The sequence below is a fragment of the Balaenoptera acutorostrata genome, chromosome 18 (genome assembly GCF_949987535.1).
Source record: "Balaenoptera acutorostrata chromosome 18, mBalAcu1.1, whole genome shotgun sequence".
Lineage (NCBI taxonomy): Eukaryota > Metazoa > Chordata > Mammalia > Artiodactyla > Balaenopteridae > Balaenoptera > Balaenoptera acutorostrata.
This window is the reverse complement of record NC_080081.1, coordinates 68,299,173-68,312,793: the sequence shown is the minus strand read 5'-3', so window position 1 is coordinate 68,312,793 and position 13,621 is coordinate 68,299,173. Positions and strand designations below refer to the sequence as shown.

Genomic DNA, 13,621 nt, shown 5'->3' with positions numbered 1-13,621 from the left:
TTTTTCTTTTAAAGGTTGACACAGGGAATCAAAAGAACACACCTAATCGTGTGGGTCACTTTTAAGGTAGACTTAGAATGCTACATATTTTTTCCATGTAGTATTCTGAATATTAAGAGCAAGGTTAAACATGGTGTAAGAGTAAGCAATTCATAACACTTATAAGAGAATGTCAACACTACCTTGGGAAGATTATCGCATAAGCTTCTAGCATTCCAACCTATATCCTTTACACTGTCAGCAAATGCTTGGAAATACTGTATTATATTGTATATATCACCCCACAAGTGTGATATTTTATTATTCAAGTTGGAAGGGCCCACAGTTTAACTACTGATTCCATGAACAAGAGACTACATAATGTAATGGATTGAAAACACAGGAACTGGAGGAAGAAGACTTGAGTCTGAATGTTAGCTCCATTGCTAATTAACTGAGACCTTCAAATTAACCACTTCAATCCTGTTTTCTCCTCTGTAAAACTGAAACAATAATCATTACCTTTCATACTGAGAGGATGTGTACAAAAACAATTTGAAAACTGTAAACTATGTAAGGACACTCTTTTTTTATTATTAACAGTTACACTTCTGCTTATTCCTTATGCATACCTCACTGTACAAATAAAATGCATCCCCCCCAAAAAAGGGGAAAAAAAGAAAGAAAAACAATCTAAGAATGGATCAGAGGCAAAGAAAGAGAAAAAAGGGAGGGGAGGTTAAATGTTCACATCAAAGAAAAAAAACAGTGTCTCAACTATCTCAACGTATCAGCATTTCATTAGGAATTAAAAATATGACATATTTTTCTTCCTAATCAGCTTCAACTGCTACTATTCACCCAGTAGAGCTGATGGATAGAAATTTCTGAGCCCAGGGACTTCCCTGTGGCCCAGTGATTAAGACTCCCTGCTCCCACTGAGGGGCCCAGGTTCGATCCCTGGTCAGGGAACTAAGATCCTGCATGCTGCACCGTGCGGCCAAATAAATAAATAAATAAAGTTCCATGCTACACCTATTTAAAAAAAAAGAAATTCCTGAGCCCATAATACACACTTTCTATATAGGTCCAGAATTCCAGGATCAGACAGAAAGAGAGGGAAGGTGAGAAGATAGATGGACCCTGACAGAGATGGAATGAAAACTGCACAAAACTTGACTATCCAGCAATTGTCTCTGTACAATTGCTGATAATTGAGAACAAGTAACAAACAAAAAAGAGTTCTACCTGCCAAAACAAATGTGTTATCAAGCTTGTACAAAAAAGATCACACAGGATCTATTTGCAATTATTTTCGACTCAGTTTAAACAACAAGCATGTTTCTAGGATTCCCAAGCTTACAGCAAATCAGAGAAGCAAACGGAGAGGGAAGAGGACGTGCTAATAGCAGGCAGGACAGCAAAGTGAAATCAAAGCTGGCAGCTTGATGCCAAGGAAGGGGACCAAAACAAACAAGCAAACAAACAAGTGGAAATAAAAAAAAAAAAATCTATTACGAAAGAGTCAGCAAATCTCCAAAAGCCCAAGAGTTTGAGGTCATTGCATCTGGTAACTCCCATCCCCTCCTCTGAGCTCCAGAGCTGCTTATATGCAGTTTCCAAAGGGGGCTCCTCAGGATTCTGGAGACTGGAGGGAGCCTCGGGCACAGCAACAAGGGATGGCGGGAGGAGACGGACACCAGGGGAAGGGGGGCCCAGGACTCTGTCTCCCTGTGGATACCACCTTCCACCGGAGCAGCCCTGCTTCACTCGGCTTTACTTCCTGAGGCTTCCTCGATGAAAGGGTCTGCTGGTTAAAATGATTTTTAAATTATTTGACTACTACTAACTCCAGAATCCTTCAAAGCAGTATATCCGAATGTAGAAATGCAATCTATTCCAGGCGTTGGGGAGAGGGAGTGATGAAGAGGCAGAACACAAAGGATTTTTAGGGCAGTGAAACCATTCAGCAAGATAGTACAGTGGTGGAGACAGGTCATTATAACCTTGTGCAAACCCACAGGACACACAACACTAAGAGTGAACCCTACTGTAAACTATGGTCTTGGGGTGACAGTGTAAGCCCTACACTCTGGTACAGGCTCTCAGTAGCAGGGGAGGCTGTGCACGTGTGGGGTCAGAAGGTATACGGGAAATCTCTTGTACTTTTCACTCAATTTTGCTGTGAACCTAAAACTGCTCTAAAAAATAAAGTTTACTAATTTAAAAAAAGAGAAAGAGGGCTTCCCTGGTGGTGCAGCGGTTGAGAATCCGCCTGCCAATGCAGGGGACACGGGTTCAATCCCTGGTCTGGGAGTATCCCACATGCCGCGGAGCAACTGGGCCTGTAAGCCACAACTACTGAGCCTGCGCGTCTGGAGCCCATGCTCCACAACAAGAGAGGCCGCGATAGTGAGAGGCCCGCACACTTCGATGAAGAGTGGCCCCCGCTTGCCACAACTAGAGAAAGCCCTCGCACAGAAACGAAGACCCAACACAGCCAAAAATAAAAAATAAATAATTTAAAAAAAAAAAAAAGAGAAAGAAATAGATCCTGTTACACCTCTTAAAGCACCATTTTTCTCCCTGTGCTCCCCACGTGCTGGTAGCACCACCCTCTAACCACTAGTCCAAGCTAGAAACCAGGAGCTACACTTGACCCAGAACAATCCCACGGAAATTCTATTTCTTCCTCTCCCTCCATCCCATACCCCACAGGTCACCGAATCCTGCGATGGGCCCTGCCACACACTTCTTAGCCATGTCCCACCCTGGACGTCCTCAGTGAGTCTGGATCTCTCCAGGCAGCTGCCTTCAACCGTGCCTCCCCCCTCAGCAGCCCACCCCCCAGAAAGCACCCTCCCTGTTGGGCCCTCATGCGATGTCATTCCGAGTCCTCAGTGACACCTTGCTGTGAGTCTGCAGCCGAATGGACAGTATCTATCTCCAGGGGTGGGGATTAAACGTGCTTTGTTTGTGCTTTAAAATATTTTTATCCAAATTTCTACTCTGGGTATGTGTTTGCGTATTTTATATAAAACAACAACAGTAAATATCATTGCGGGGTGGGGTATGATTTGATGCTTTTGGCGTTCAATTTCAAACCAGGCTCTTCACAACCTGGCCTCCCCAACTACATTCCCAGCCTCACTAGTTCTCGCTCCCTTTGCCCTTGACTCCCTCCCCTCTGCCCAGGAGGCCTGTGTGCAGCCACCTCCTGCTCCGCCTTCAGGACCAAGCTGGAAGGCGACTTCCTGGAAAGCTTCCCTGCGGCCCCAGATAGCAGCATGAATTGGCCTCCACGGCTCCTCTGGGCTTCCCCAGCACCTGGCACAGACCTTCACAGTAGCACCATCACTCCTGACTCCTTATATTTGTTACTTGTTTTCCCCAGAGATGTCAAGCTCCTTCTAAAGGGCACAGGCTGTGCCACGGGGTGGGCAGTACAGCCTAACACCAGGTCTGGACTACAACAAATGTTGCATGAATACAGGTAAAATCCAGCTTTATCAGTAACATGAACTATTTTATTATCAAGCCCTATGTAATCAGTCTAACTGCTGACCTGAAACCCATTACTTTGCTGATGTGATACAATAAATTCTTCTGAAGGGCAGAATTACATAATGTGTTCCCTCCTTCCTGTGCATGTAACAGTCTATCTACTGAAGGTGATGTCACAGAGAACACCAACCTGTACTTGAATACCTGCAAAGTGTTCAATGGCTGTGAAGAAAATTTTAAATGTTTTTAAAAATGATGTGGGCAATTTAAAATGTTTTCTTGATGTGCATGTACTGTGGGAGGTTGAGTTTCCTGGCCACAGGCTTCCTGAAGGATGAGATTAAAAACCGATGGAGGAGAATCACTAATGAGCTGTGTAATGCATTGCTGTTCGGATAAGTGCATATTTTTACTGGCCAAAGGCATTCATGGTGTATCAACCATCTCACCAGCTTCGCTGGATGCGAATGTGGGCATTCAGATGCACTGTACCACTTCAACTGGTCTTCACCTCCCTTCAAACACCCCTTTGATTATGTGATTTGCCTGTTCAAACCCTTTAGTATTTCTTTTTTGACCACAGGACAAAATGGAATCACTCTCCTGTGCCTACAGATTAAAATCCAAATGTCTTCTGCTTCCTCCCTCCTTACCCTATGAAACACCAACCTATCTTAGGGGAGGAGAAAAGGACATGGTTGAAGGAAGAACTAAATTTATCAAGTAGCAATGATGAACCAGGCATGGTGCTAGGCACTGGGTATTTCAAGATAAAATATGGTCCCTTTCCTGTAAGATATTACAGTCTACGGGAGGAAACAGAAATCTAAACACATTATTACCAGACAGGTGACAGGTGCATTATTATAACTGTTATTAAAAGGGCTGGGGGAGGTTTCCGGTAGGAGGGGCCATGCAAACTTCCTCAGCCAGCAGAGAATAACTGGGAAAATCAGAGTGGTAAAGGCCCAGGGATGCCCTCAGCATTCTTAAATTCCAGGCCCAGGGATGCCCTCAGCATCCTTAAGTTCTCACAGGGACTTGCTACCAGAACCTCTATTCCCATTATGCCTTCTATTTCACCTCTGGTTAGAGTGCTGAGCCCCATATAATACCGTCCTAATTATCCTTGTCAAGAGTGACTCAAAATTCACACACAGTTAAAATGTAATTCTAACCAGGAAAAATTAGAGAAATCCAAATAGGTCAATTTTTTGTATAAAAAAACTTACTATTGGGTAAACAATTTGATATCTGCTTTCCTGACCTCTCTCTCTCTCTAATTAGGCTAAGAAATCCTGGATACCGGGATTTTATTTTGTTATGCTACTTTATGTGGTTACCTTTTATTTAAATAAATTTTATTTATTTATTTATTTTTGGCTGCTTTGGGTCTTCGTTGTTGCGCCCGGGCTTTCTCTAGTTGCGGCGAGTGGGGACTACTCTTCGTTTTGCGTTACGCGGGCTTCTCATTGCGGTGGCTTCTCTTGTTGTGGAGCATGGGCTCTTGGCTTGCGGGCTTCAGTAGTTGTGGCACGTGAGCTCAGTAGTTGTGGCTCGCGGGCTCTAGAGTGCAGGCTTCAGTAGCTGTGGCGCATGGGCTTAGTTGCTCTACGGCATGTGGGATCTTCCTGGACCAGGGCTCGAACCCATGTCCCCTGCATTGGCAGGCAGATTCTTAACCACTGCGCCACCAGGGAAGCCCATGGTTACCTTTTTATATGGTCCAGACTGCCTGGTTTGGGGTCTCATAGGCAGTGTAGGTACAAAAGGCACAGAGTAAATAATGTTGAATGAATGACCAAGTGTATCAGTTCCACTTTCTAGAGCAACTACTACATCCACAAAATCACATTTTATGACCCCCAAACATAATCAATACAGTATTTTACAAAACTTTTTAAAATGAATATTTGCAATCAATTTAGATCAATGATAACACAAAGGTGTCATCCTTTGAAATAACACCCAGACACCAACTTGCCATTGTTTGCAAACATCCAACACCTAAAGACTGCTCTGTGTAAACACATAATAACTAATAAATCCTAAGGGAAGCATTTATGTACACAAGGGTTTGTCTCTGACAAACATCTGATCCAACTTCTGCTCCTAAAAATGAAATCCTACTACCCCTAGGATATCAGGCAAGAATGATATAAAGGCATCAACAAGTGAAAGAAAAGCACTTGGGACCTAAAATGTTTTTAGTTTATAACATTTTCTCATTTTTCACATTCATTGGCTTCTAATAATCACTCATATCATTAATAATAATCACTCATGTCATTAATCCCTGGTGGTCCCACTTTATGAACAAGTCCTGTGCATTTCAGTGTGGTCATTGGGAAACTGGAATTCATTTTCCCGCAGAAACAATGTTGCAAGTGCTGATAAATTCCCTGGCCAGCCCACCAGGACCCTCTCCACTCCCAGTACACGTAGCCTCTAATACTGCTAAAACCAGCCCAAATAGGTGACGTCCACCTTCGGCATCTGCCGACCTGCTTTCTGCCGCACCCTTTGCCCAAGCTCAGGCACCTCCAATCCTCACAACTGTCCTAATGCACCAACTTTTAAATGACCTACTCTTTCTCCTTTCTCCTCCTACCAAACTCCAATTCTCTCATGTGTGATTCTTAGCAAAGAAAAAAAGCAAGATGAATGAATAGATTTGTAATCAAGTGCGAATAATAGGAGATATCAAATATTCTACCAAGAGATGGAGAACCCTGATGGAATCTGTCATTTTTTTCTGAGTTATTTTCTGAAATGCGTTACCACCAAGTCAATTAAATTACATACAAGTACTCAGAAAGCAACTCGTAGCACTTCAGATGAACTCTACCATCCATCAAACGCTCCTTAAAAAAAAAAAAAAATCTGCAAATCTGCTCTAAACCTTCCAAAGCCCATGAGGGCTCGGGACAAAATCCTTCAAAGGCTTTTGATAAACTGCCTCATCTACCTATTTCACAATGAACTGCATTTTGTAAAAACAAACTGACTCACACACACAGTAACTAAAGCAAATCTACATTTGATCAGCTTCTAAGCAGTTTAACAGATTAAAAAAGAAAAATATTAGGCCACATGGAAGAAGATGCCCCATGGGTTAAGAAGGGTTTGTGAAGGCACGTGGCCCCCTCTATCTGGGGATGTGCTCTCGGAATCGGCCGGGTGAAACTGCTGCTCCCTCACAGAATGTTCACACCTCCACCGCTTCCAAACCCTAAGCTGTTTCAGAACGAATCCCCAAGGCCATTAACACATCTGGGTGGCCCCCAGAGAACATGTGAACTCTGCAGATTATCTGTCCAGTGGCTAGAGAACTGGATGGCCACCTCTGATAATCCCAGTGTTTGTAAACAAAGACAGCTTTGCACTACTGCAGCCCTAAACCCATTTCATGATTGAGGAATACACGTTTCCTATGTGCAGTCCCTCAAAGTTAAATGTGAAAAAGGGGAAAGGAAGTGGTCAGATATGAAATATTAAATTTCCCTAAGGGAAAATTCATATATAAAAATAATCCCCACCAGTGATATCAGATAATCAGGAGAGACGCAGAGAGAGAGAGAGAGAGAGAGAGAGAGAGGAAGAAAGAGAGGGACTTTGATATTTAGATTTCCCCCTGAAAAAGAAAATCAAAACTGTCTTCTTGGAAAAATCAGAACTTTGTAGGACTCCTTTACACTGATTTCATGGGTTAAATTTTTGTCTTTGAATTAAATATGGTTTAGGGAATGAAGGGGGAGAACCAACATTTCATCAGTGTTTAGGACTTCTGAAGTGATACAGCTTTGTATACACACATTTATAATTTGTCTCTTAATATTTATGCATTTTCATTTTAAGTTTTGCATTTAAATTTTATGTCATAGTCTCTCTGGTTCTTAAAAAACTGGTTTGAGTCGATTAGATTTCCCAACTAAAACTGTATAATGGACTATATTATATAGGCATGATATTTATACACAAATTATATTTTTTGCATTATATTAACTCTATTCATTCTGAACCACTGAACAGAATACGATGCACGTTAATATGGGATATAGTATGGTTTGGTAATGTAATGAGCAAGACACAGAAGGGAGATTCAGCTCTCTGACAAGATTGATAACAAGATTCTTTATACATCCTAATCTGACCAGAGCAGAAGCTCATCTCAGCAGCAGTCAGCTTTTTCTTTTGTGAGCATAGTTTGAAACATGTACACTAAAAACAGTATCAATTTTTCTGTGGCTATTGCTGGGGGAAGGGGGTCAGCATATCGTGTTAGCAATTTTCTGTGGAATCCAATTAGAGTTTCATTGTGGTAGCCATATCACATTAAAAATCTGGCCTTTTTTTTTTGCTAAATGGTTTCCATTGTGTATTTAGTGAATCTGATATGGAAAATTGCTAATGCAATAAGAGTATCATATAAGCTTTCCTGACTGTAATGCTCAGCCATAATATTCAGGAGAAAGAGGCTCAACTGGGCTGGGGTGAGGGCTTATTCTCCACAGCCTCTTAACACGTCCTCAGCTCAAGTTCAACACTGGCTTCTTGAAAGATGGACCGTTAAGACCTATCGTTTAGGGGAAACTCCTTTGCAGATTTTATTCCAGACGAGACCATGGGTTCAGTGAAAGACGTGTCAATTAATTAATATTTATTGACTGAGCACTAAGCAGGGCACTGTGGTGGGCATGAAGGGAATGAAAACGATAGATAAAAACACAGTCCGTTCCTTCACAGATCTTGAAAGGATTGTCTGAGGATAAGAAATAAATTAGCATATGAGTAATTCAACAGCAGACAAGATGGGCAAGAGTGCAAAATGTCAAGAGCCACAGGTGCTCAAAGGAGGACACACCTGAGACCAGGGGCATCAGAGGAGGACACACCTGGACAGGGCCGTTAAAGATGAGGAAGATGCTGGTAGGTCTGTGGATTTGGTGAGAGGTCGGGAAGCAGGGGAAGGCATTCTAGGCCTTAGCATGAGGAAACGTGCAGAGGAGAGGAAAGCCAGGGTATGCAGGGGAAATCACAATTCTTTATTTTAATTGCAGCATAAAATATGGAAGAAGTGGGAAGATAAGCCTGGAAAAGTGGTCTAGGGTCAGCTCAAGGCTGATGCAAAAAGAGAGTAGTGGGTGGTGTTCAGGATGGTTTGGGGTAGGAAGTGTCAGGCTGAGGTCCACTGGCAAGAAGAACATCCAGCTTCCATGGGTCTGATGGCTTCTAACGCTAACAAACATCTTAAAATCTTAACTTTAGTTAGCTCACGTTTCTTAAGAGACATCATTTATCGGAATATTTATTTTAAAATGTTAGTTTATGGCCAAGGGATATTTGTTTATTTTTTGTTATGCCCCTACTCATGACATGAACATTTACTAGGTTAACAGAAAAAAAAAATTCTGAGGTGCTCATACTGTTATAACTACTTACGAATTTACTGTTTGCTTTTTTTTTCCCCTTTAGAATAACTTTTCAACTCACTGGCAACAGTAACCAAGGAAATATAAATCCAACAGCCTAGAATTAAAACTATTTGAAGAGACTCATGCTTTCAATGTACTGCTACATTTACTGTTTTATTCTGGACTATTCCGTGTTTCTGAATTCCTCATTAAATGTTAGAAGTGATAAGCAGAAAATCTGCACTAAGCTTTGTTAGAACTTTAAAATTCAAGGTAGTATGTTTTGTGAATTAAAAAAAAACTTCTTCATTTTCATAACTTTTAGCTTGCCTTGTATCAGAGTATATTTTGTGGATAAGTGTTATTTCCAACATATTAAAGCCAAACATGATGAAATTGCTCTTTTATTTATTGCAGAGGGAATGTCAGATATAAACTAGTTAGTTGTCTAAGTTCTATAGTGACCACTTATTAAACACCAACTCTCCAAATGTGGCAAAGGAAATTGAACTCTCATTAAAAAGAATTAAAGTATTTGTAAAATTGAAATTGAATATTTTAATCTTTATGAAATAATTTCTTGACAGATTTTTTTTCTCCTCCAACTGACCACGTGATTAGAAAGGATAAACAAATTTACCAGTTGTTTATTACTTCTAGAATCCTTAGCAATGTTTCATTAACAACAAAAACCCCTCTTCTTTCTCATTCCATGGTCTTGGGCAATCAGAGATATAGTAGTTGACGTCTGTGAATATTTTCTGATTACTCATTAACTGGGGATATATAAGAAAAAGAAAAAGATTTTAAAAGGAGAAAAGTCAAATAGCTCATACTGACTTTATAAGACTGATGACAAAGACGTGAGAAGTGCAAAGTACTTAGAGGTTTACCCTAAGATTTGTTTATGTCTGTGATTTTTAGCAAACACTGTAGTGATAAAAATGAGTTTGCTCAGATCAAGAATACGTTGGCATTCTCTTAAACATAGCTTGAAACCACAGGGTTCAAGCAAAAAACAGCTCTGGCAAAGATAGCCAGTCAAGCATAAAAATGGGAGTTGGTTGGGTCAGAATAGATTAACAAGCTGAAGGCTGTCTGCTAAAGACAGCAGTCTTGCCATCAATGAAGGCGATCATTGCCACTAAAAGTTATTTTTCTGATATATTATTTGAAGCTTCTATCATAATGTATTTTAAATGCTCCTTATTTATAAATGATTACATCATTTTCTTATCTGCAGTATCCTTCTTGGATAACCACAAACTTGAGAACGGTCCAAAATCCTGCTCATGGTTTCCTACAAATATAGGGACACTTACTTATTGAATTGTCTATTTAGAGTTAGGAAAATGTGTTTGGATTTTACTTTTACTTCCTTTTTAAATATAGATCACTATTTCTAAAATGTAAACATCCAATGGCATTCTCTGACACCGACAGGAATCCCAAGGCAGAAGATATGTCTGTAGGATTAACATGTCACTCACCCAGAAGGATGCCCAAATGCTTGGCTCAATTATGGCCAAGGAGGTAGCATTATTAAATGCCTTATGACTTTACAGCTATTCTCTATTATTCCTGTTCAACAACGCTTCCAAAAGATTATCCGAGAAATCTGGCAAGCCACTGAAACGGTACTTGTAAATTGGATCCATTAAAAGCAATCCACAGTGTCCTGTGGGTGTGTATCCGACTGTGAATTACTGGGCAAAGGATTTACGCGCAGTTTTATTCCCAAAGTCGATTTACATCATTTGTAGGTTATTTCTCACGCGTACCAGTTCCAGCCCAGAAACAAGTCAACGGAGTATTTCTAAACTACCATTTCAAATTTCCACTGTCAAGAGTGGGAAGAGGAAGGCATAGTAACAGGAAGACTTGTCAGCGATTAGCCATCCATAAAAATGTGTCCCGTCCCCCCGCCGCCGCCCCGCGCTCCTCCTTCCGATCACAATGCTGGCGTCAGTAAGTCTCCTGTATCTGTTCCCCACCTCGCCCCCCTCCCCTCTGCGGAGAGTTGGCACCGAACAGCAGACGAAGGAAAAGACAAACACCCCAGCTCCCAACACAATCCAAGCGCTAGCGCAGAGACACTTGAACAACATTCCTAACTTTTCTTTTTGCTCACTTCGCGTGTCTCAAAGGTAAGCAGAGTAAAAAAAACCCTACGAGATACAAGGCCTGGGAGGCCAGCGGAGTCACATATACTACCCCGCACCCCGGTTTCTCCACTGTCCTCTCCCTCCGGCCACAGCAAACAGCTACTCAGCGGCAAATCGGGGTCTCCACGGCGCCTGTCCTCGGTGCTCGGCCCCTCGCGGTACCCAAACCGCGGGCTGACGGCGAGCCCCCATCCCTGCCCCCCGCCGCGGGCCAAGCGTCCTCTGACAGGTCCCAGGTGCCGGCGGCCCCCGCGGCCGCAGCCGAGAGGAAGGCGCGCGGCCGTCTCCCCGGAGCTGCCCCCTCAGGCCTCTCGCCCACCCCGACCCACCCCAAACAGGCCCCACCAAGAAATACAGGGATAGAGAGTACAAAGAGCCAAGCCACACACCAAAGAGCCTCCAAGACCTCCCTATGGAAGAAAAACTTCGCCTCACACGCATCCACACACGCATACGCCCAGCGCGCGCCGGGGAGAGCAGCTCTTACCTGTTCCCCGCGGTGCCGCTCACCCCTCCCCCCCCCAACCCAGGTCTGGCCGCGTCCCCTCCCCCGCGGTGGGTGCCCCGGCCGCCCGCTCCGAAAGCCGCACACTCACCGCCTGGCTGAGCGCGCCCAGCGCCTGCAGGGCCCGGCGGCGGCGGCGGCGGCGGCGGCGGCGACCGAGACAGCGGCTGTAGCGGCGGCGGCGGCAGCGGCGGCCCCAGTCGGCGTCAGTCAGACTGGAGCCGCGAAGCCTCATCGCCCGTATTAGTGCGCCGACCTGGAAAGCCGCCAGAAGCCCTGCTCGCAGGCCCGCCCCCACCCGCCGCCCGCCGCCCGCCGCCCGCCGCCCGCCGCCGCCGCCGAGCGCCCGGACCGCTCCGGGAGCCCGCGAAGAGGGGGAGCGCGGCGAGGCCCGCGGCCACGTGCGCGGAAACCCGCGGCGGGGGCGCCTCGGGGAGGCCCGCGCGAGGGGGCTCCCAGCCCCGGGCTGCGTCTGCGTCCTCCCGCGAGACCCCGGACTCCCCTCGGTCCGCGATCAAGCTCCCTCGGCGGGGAGGCTCCCGCCAGCGCGGGGCAGCTCGCGTCTCTTCCCCGCCGCGCTGAGACTTCCTGCCTCCACCTGGAGCCCGAGGCCGGAGGGCCGTTACCAGAACTAGAGATACGGGACCAACAAATCGGTTTGGACCACCGCTCCCCCCCGCCCCTGAGTGACTCTTTCTGACCTGTCTCTGGGCCCTGAGGGTTGCTGTTATTTGCTGTTTGTTTCTTACTTGCTTTGCAGAGTAAAGGGGATCATTACTCCCACCGAGAGCGCCAGAGTAGCTGGTTTGCCCTTGCATAAGCAGAAGAAAAGCTACTCACTCTGAGTGGTGAGTGGTGGTTAAAACAAGCCATATAATTTTGTGGGTTGTCATTTCCTTACCCGTATTTATTTGCTTAACAGCCTAGCATATATAATATATACTCTTGTCTAATCTAATAAAGATACAACCTTATGGGCCGTGAACAACGTTAATGGACAGCCTTCCTTGCTCATGGCCTGGCTCCCCCCCGCTGGATAGCCTGCCTTTGGAGGTCACTGTGGCCTCCTCCAGCTCACTCAGAATTTGTTTAGGAAATGCCACCAACATACTGATGGCCTCTGATTCCCCATCAGCCAGCAGCTCTTCATAGAAAAGGCATTTACTATAGAGATGAAAGTAGAAGAAAGCCACACGGGACAGTATTCAGTTGGCTCTTATGTGTAGAAAAATGAGTCCTCCAGAAGGTCCAGATACCCCTGAAATGCAAAGCCGTGAATTTAACTGCTTTTTCTCGTTTTCAGAGCACTGAGCTTTCTTCCTGTGGCAGATGCCATGTTTGCATTATCATAGTGTTGTCAGTTGAGCAGTGACCTTGTGTAAAACAGCATTTGTGGTAGAATTTAAATCATCTTTCTACACCTGGCCCATTTTCCTCTGCTCCAGGCTAGGTGTTAAGTTGGAGATTGTTCTGGGTGTGAAACTCCAGGAAACCTTTGGACTGCTAAGAACTACAGGTTGCACTTCCTGTGCACTTTATTGCAGGTAAACTAATGAGGTCACACAATTGATAATATGTGGCTTACTTTTTCTTTTTTTTAATGTTATTAAGAAAAGAAATGGCCCAGCCACTGTCTGTTTCCTTTGCTTACGTGCATTAGACAACGCAGAGGACACAACGCAGAGCAAGAAATTATAACCTCTGCAGTACTGGCTTGTGCTTCTGGCACAGTCTTTTTAAGTTCACAGAATTCTCTGGGCTCTTGGCAGGACTTGGATATTCAGATTTTTTGTGCGTAGTCTGCTTTTTCTGTACATTCTCATTTACATACCATGAAATTTTGGCATCGAGAAGTTAACCTGTCACTTATACAATGCCTATCACTTATCCCTCAAACCTAGTATAGCAGGTTAATCCTTTATACCCAAGAACAGTAAGATCTGAGTTCCAAGGAGAAAATACCCACTCTGGGAAGGAAGGCTCAGAGCTGACACTCCATTTTTCAGAAGCTGAATATCCTTGGAATAGGAAATCCAGACTCTTTGCTTTATTTT

General features: G+C 44.2%; 2 protein-coding genes across 7 annotated transcripts in view; one reads left to right on the top strand and one right to left on the bottom strand.

Annotated features, from left to right (window-relative positions):
- SMAD9 (SMAD family member 9) overlaps nt 1-12,287 on the bottom strand; it is a 63,512-nt gene extending 51,225 nt beyond the window's left edge. For 3 of the 6 annotated variants that reach the window (XM_057533066.1, XM_057533073.1, XM_057533071.1), the window contains exon 1: nt 11,659-11,905. The gene's annotated coding sequence lies outside the window, so the exon portion shown is untranslated. Of the gene's footprint in view, nt 1-11,451; nt 11,470-11,549; nt 11,637-11,658; nt 11,906-12,268 lie in introns of those variants that run through there. The other 3 variants (XM_057533069.1, XM_057533067.1, XM_057533070.1) reach the window with 3 other exon arrangements.
- Nucleotides 10,805-11,814, top strand: LOC130705600 (uncharacterized). The gene is made up of 2 exons (XM_057532709.1): nt 10,805-10,865; nt 11,045-11,814. Exons 1-2 carry the CDS (start codon nt 10,805-10,807, stop codon nt 11,812-11,814), a joined length of 831 nt encoding a protein of 276 aa, XP_057388692.1.
- Nucleotides 12,288-13,621: the final 1,334 nt, after the last annotated feature.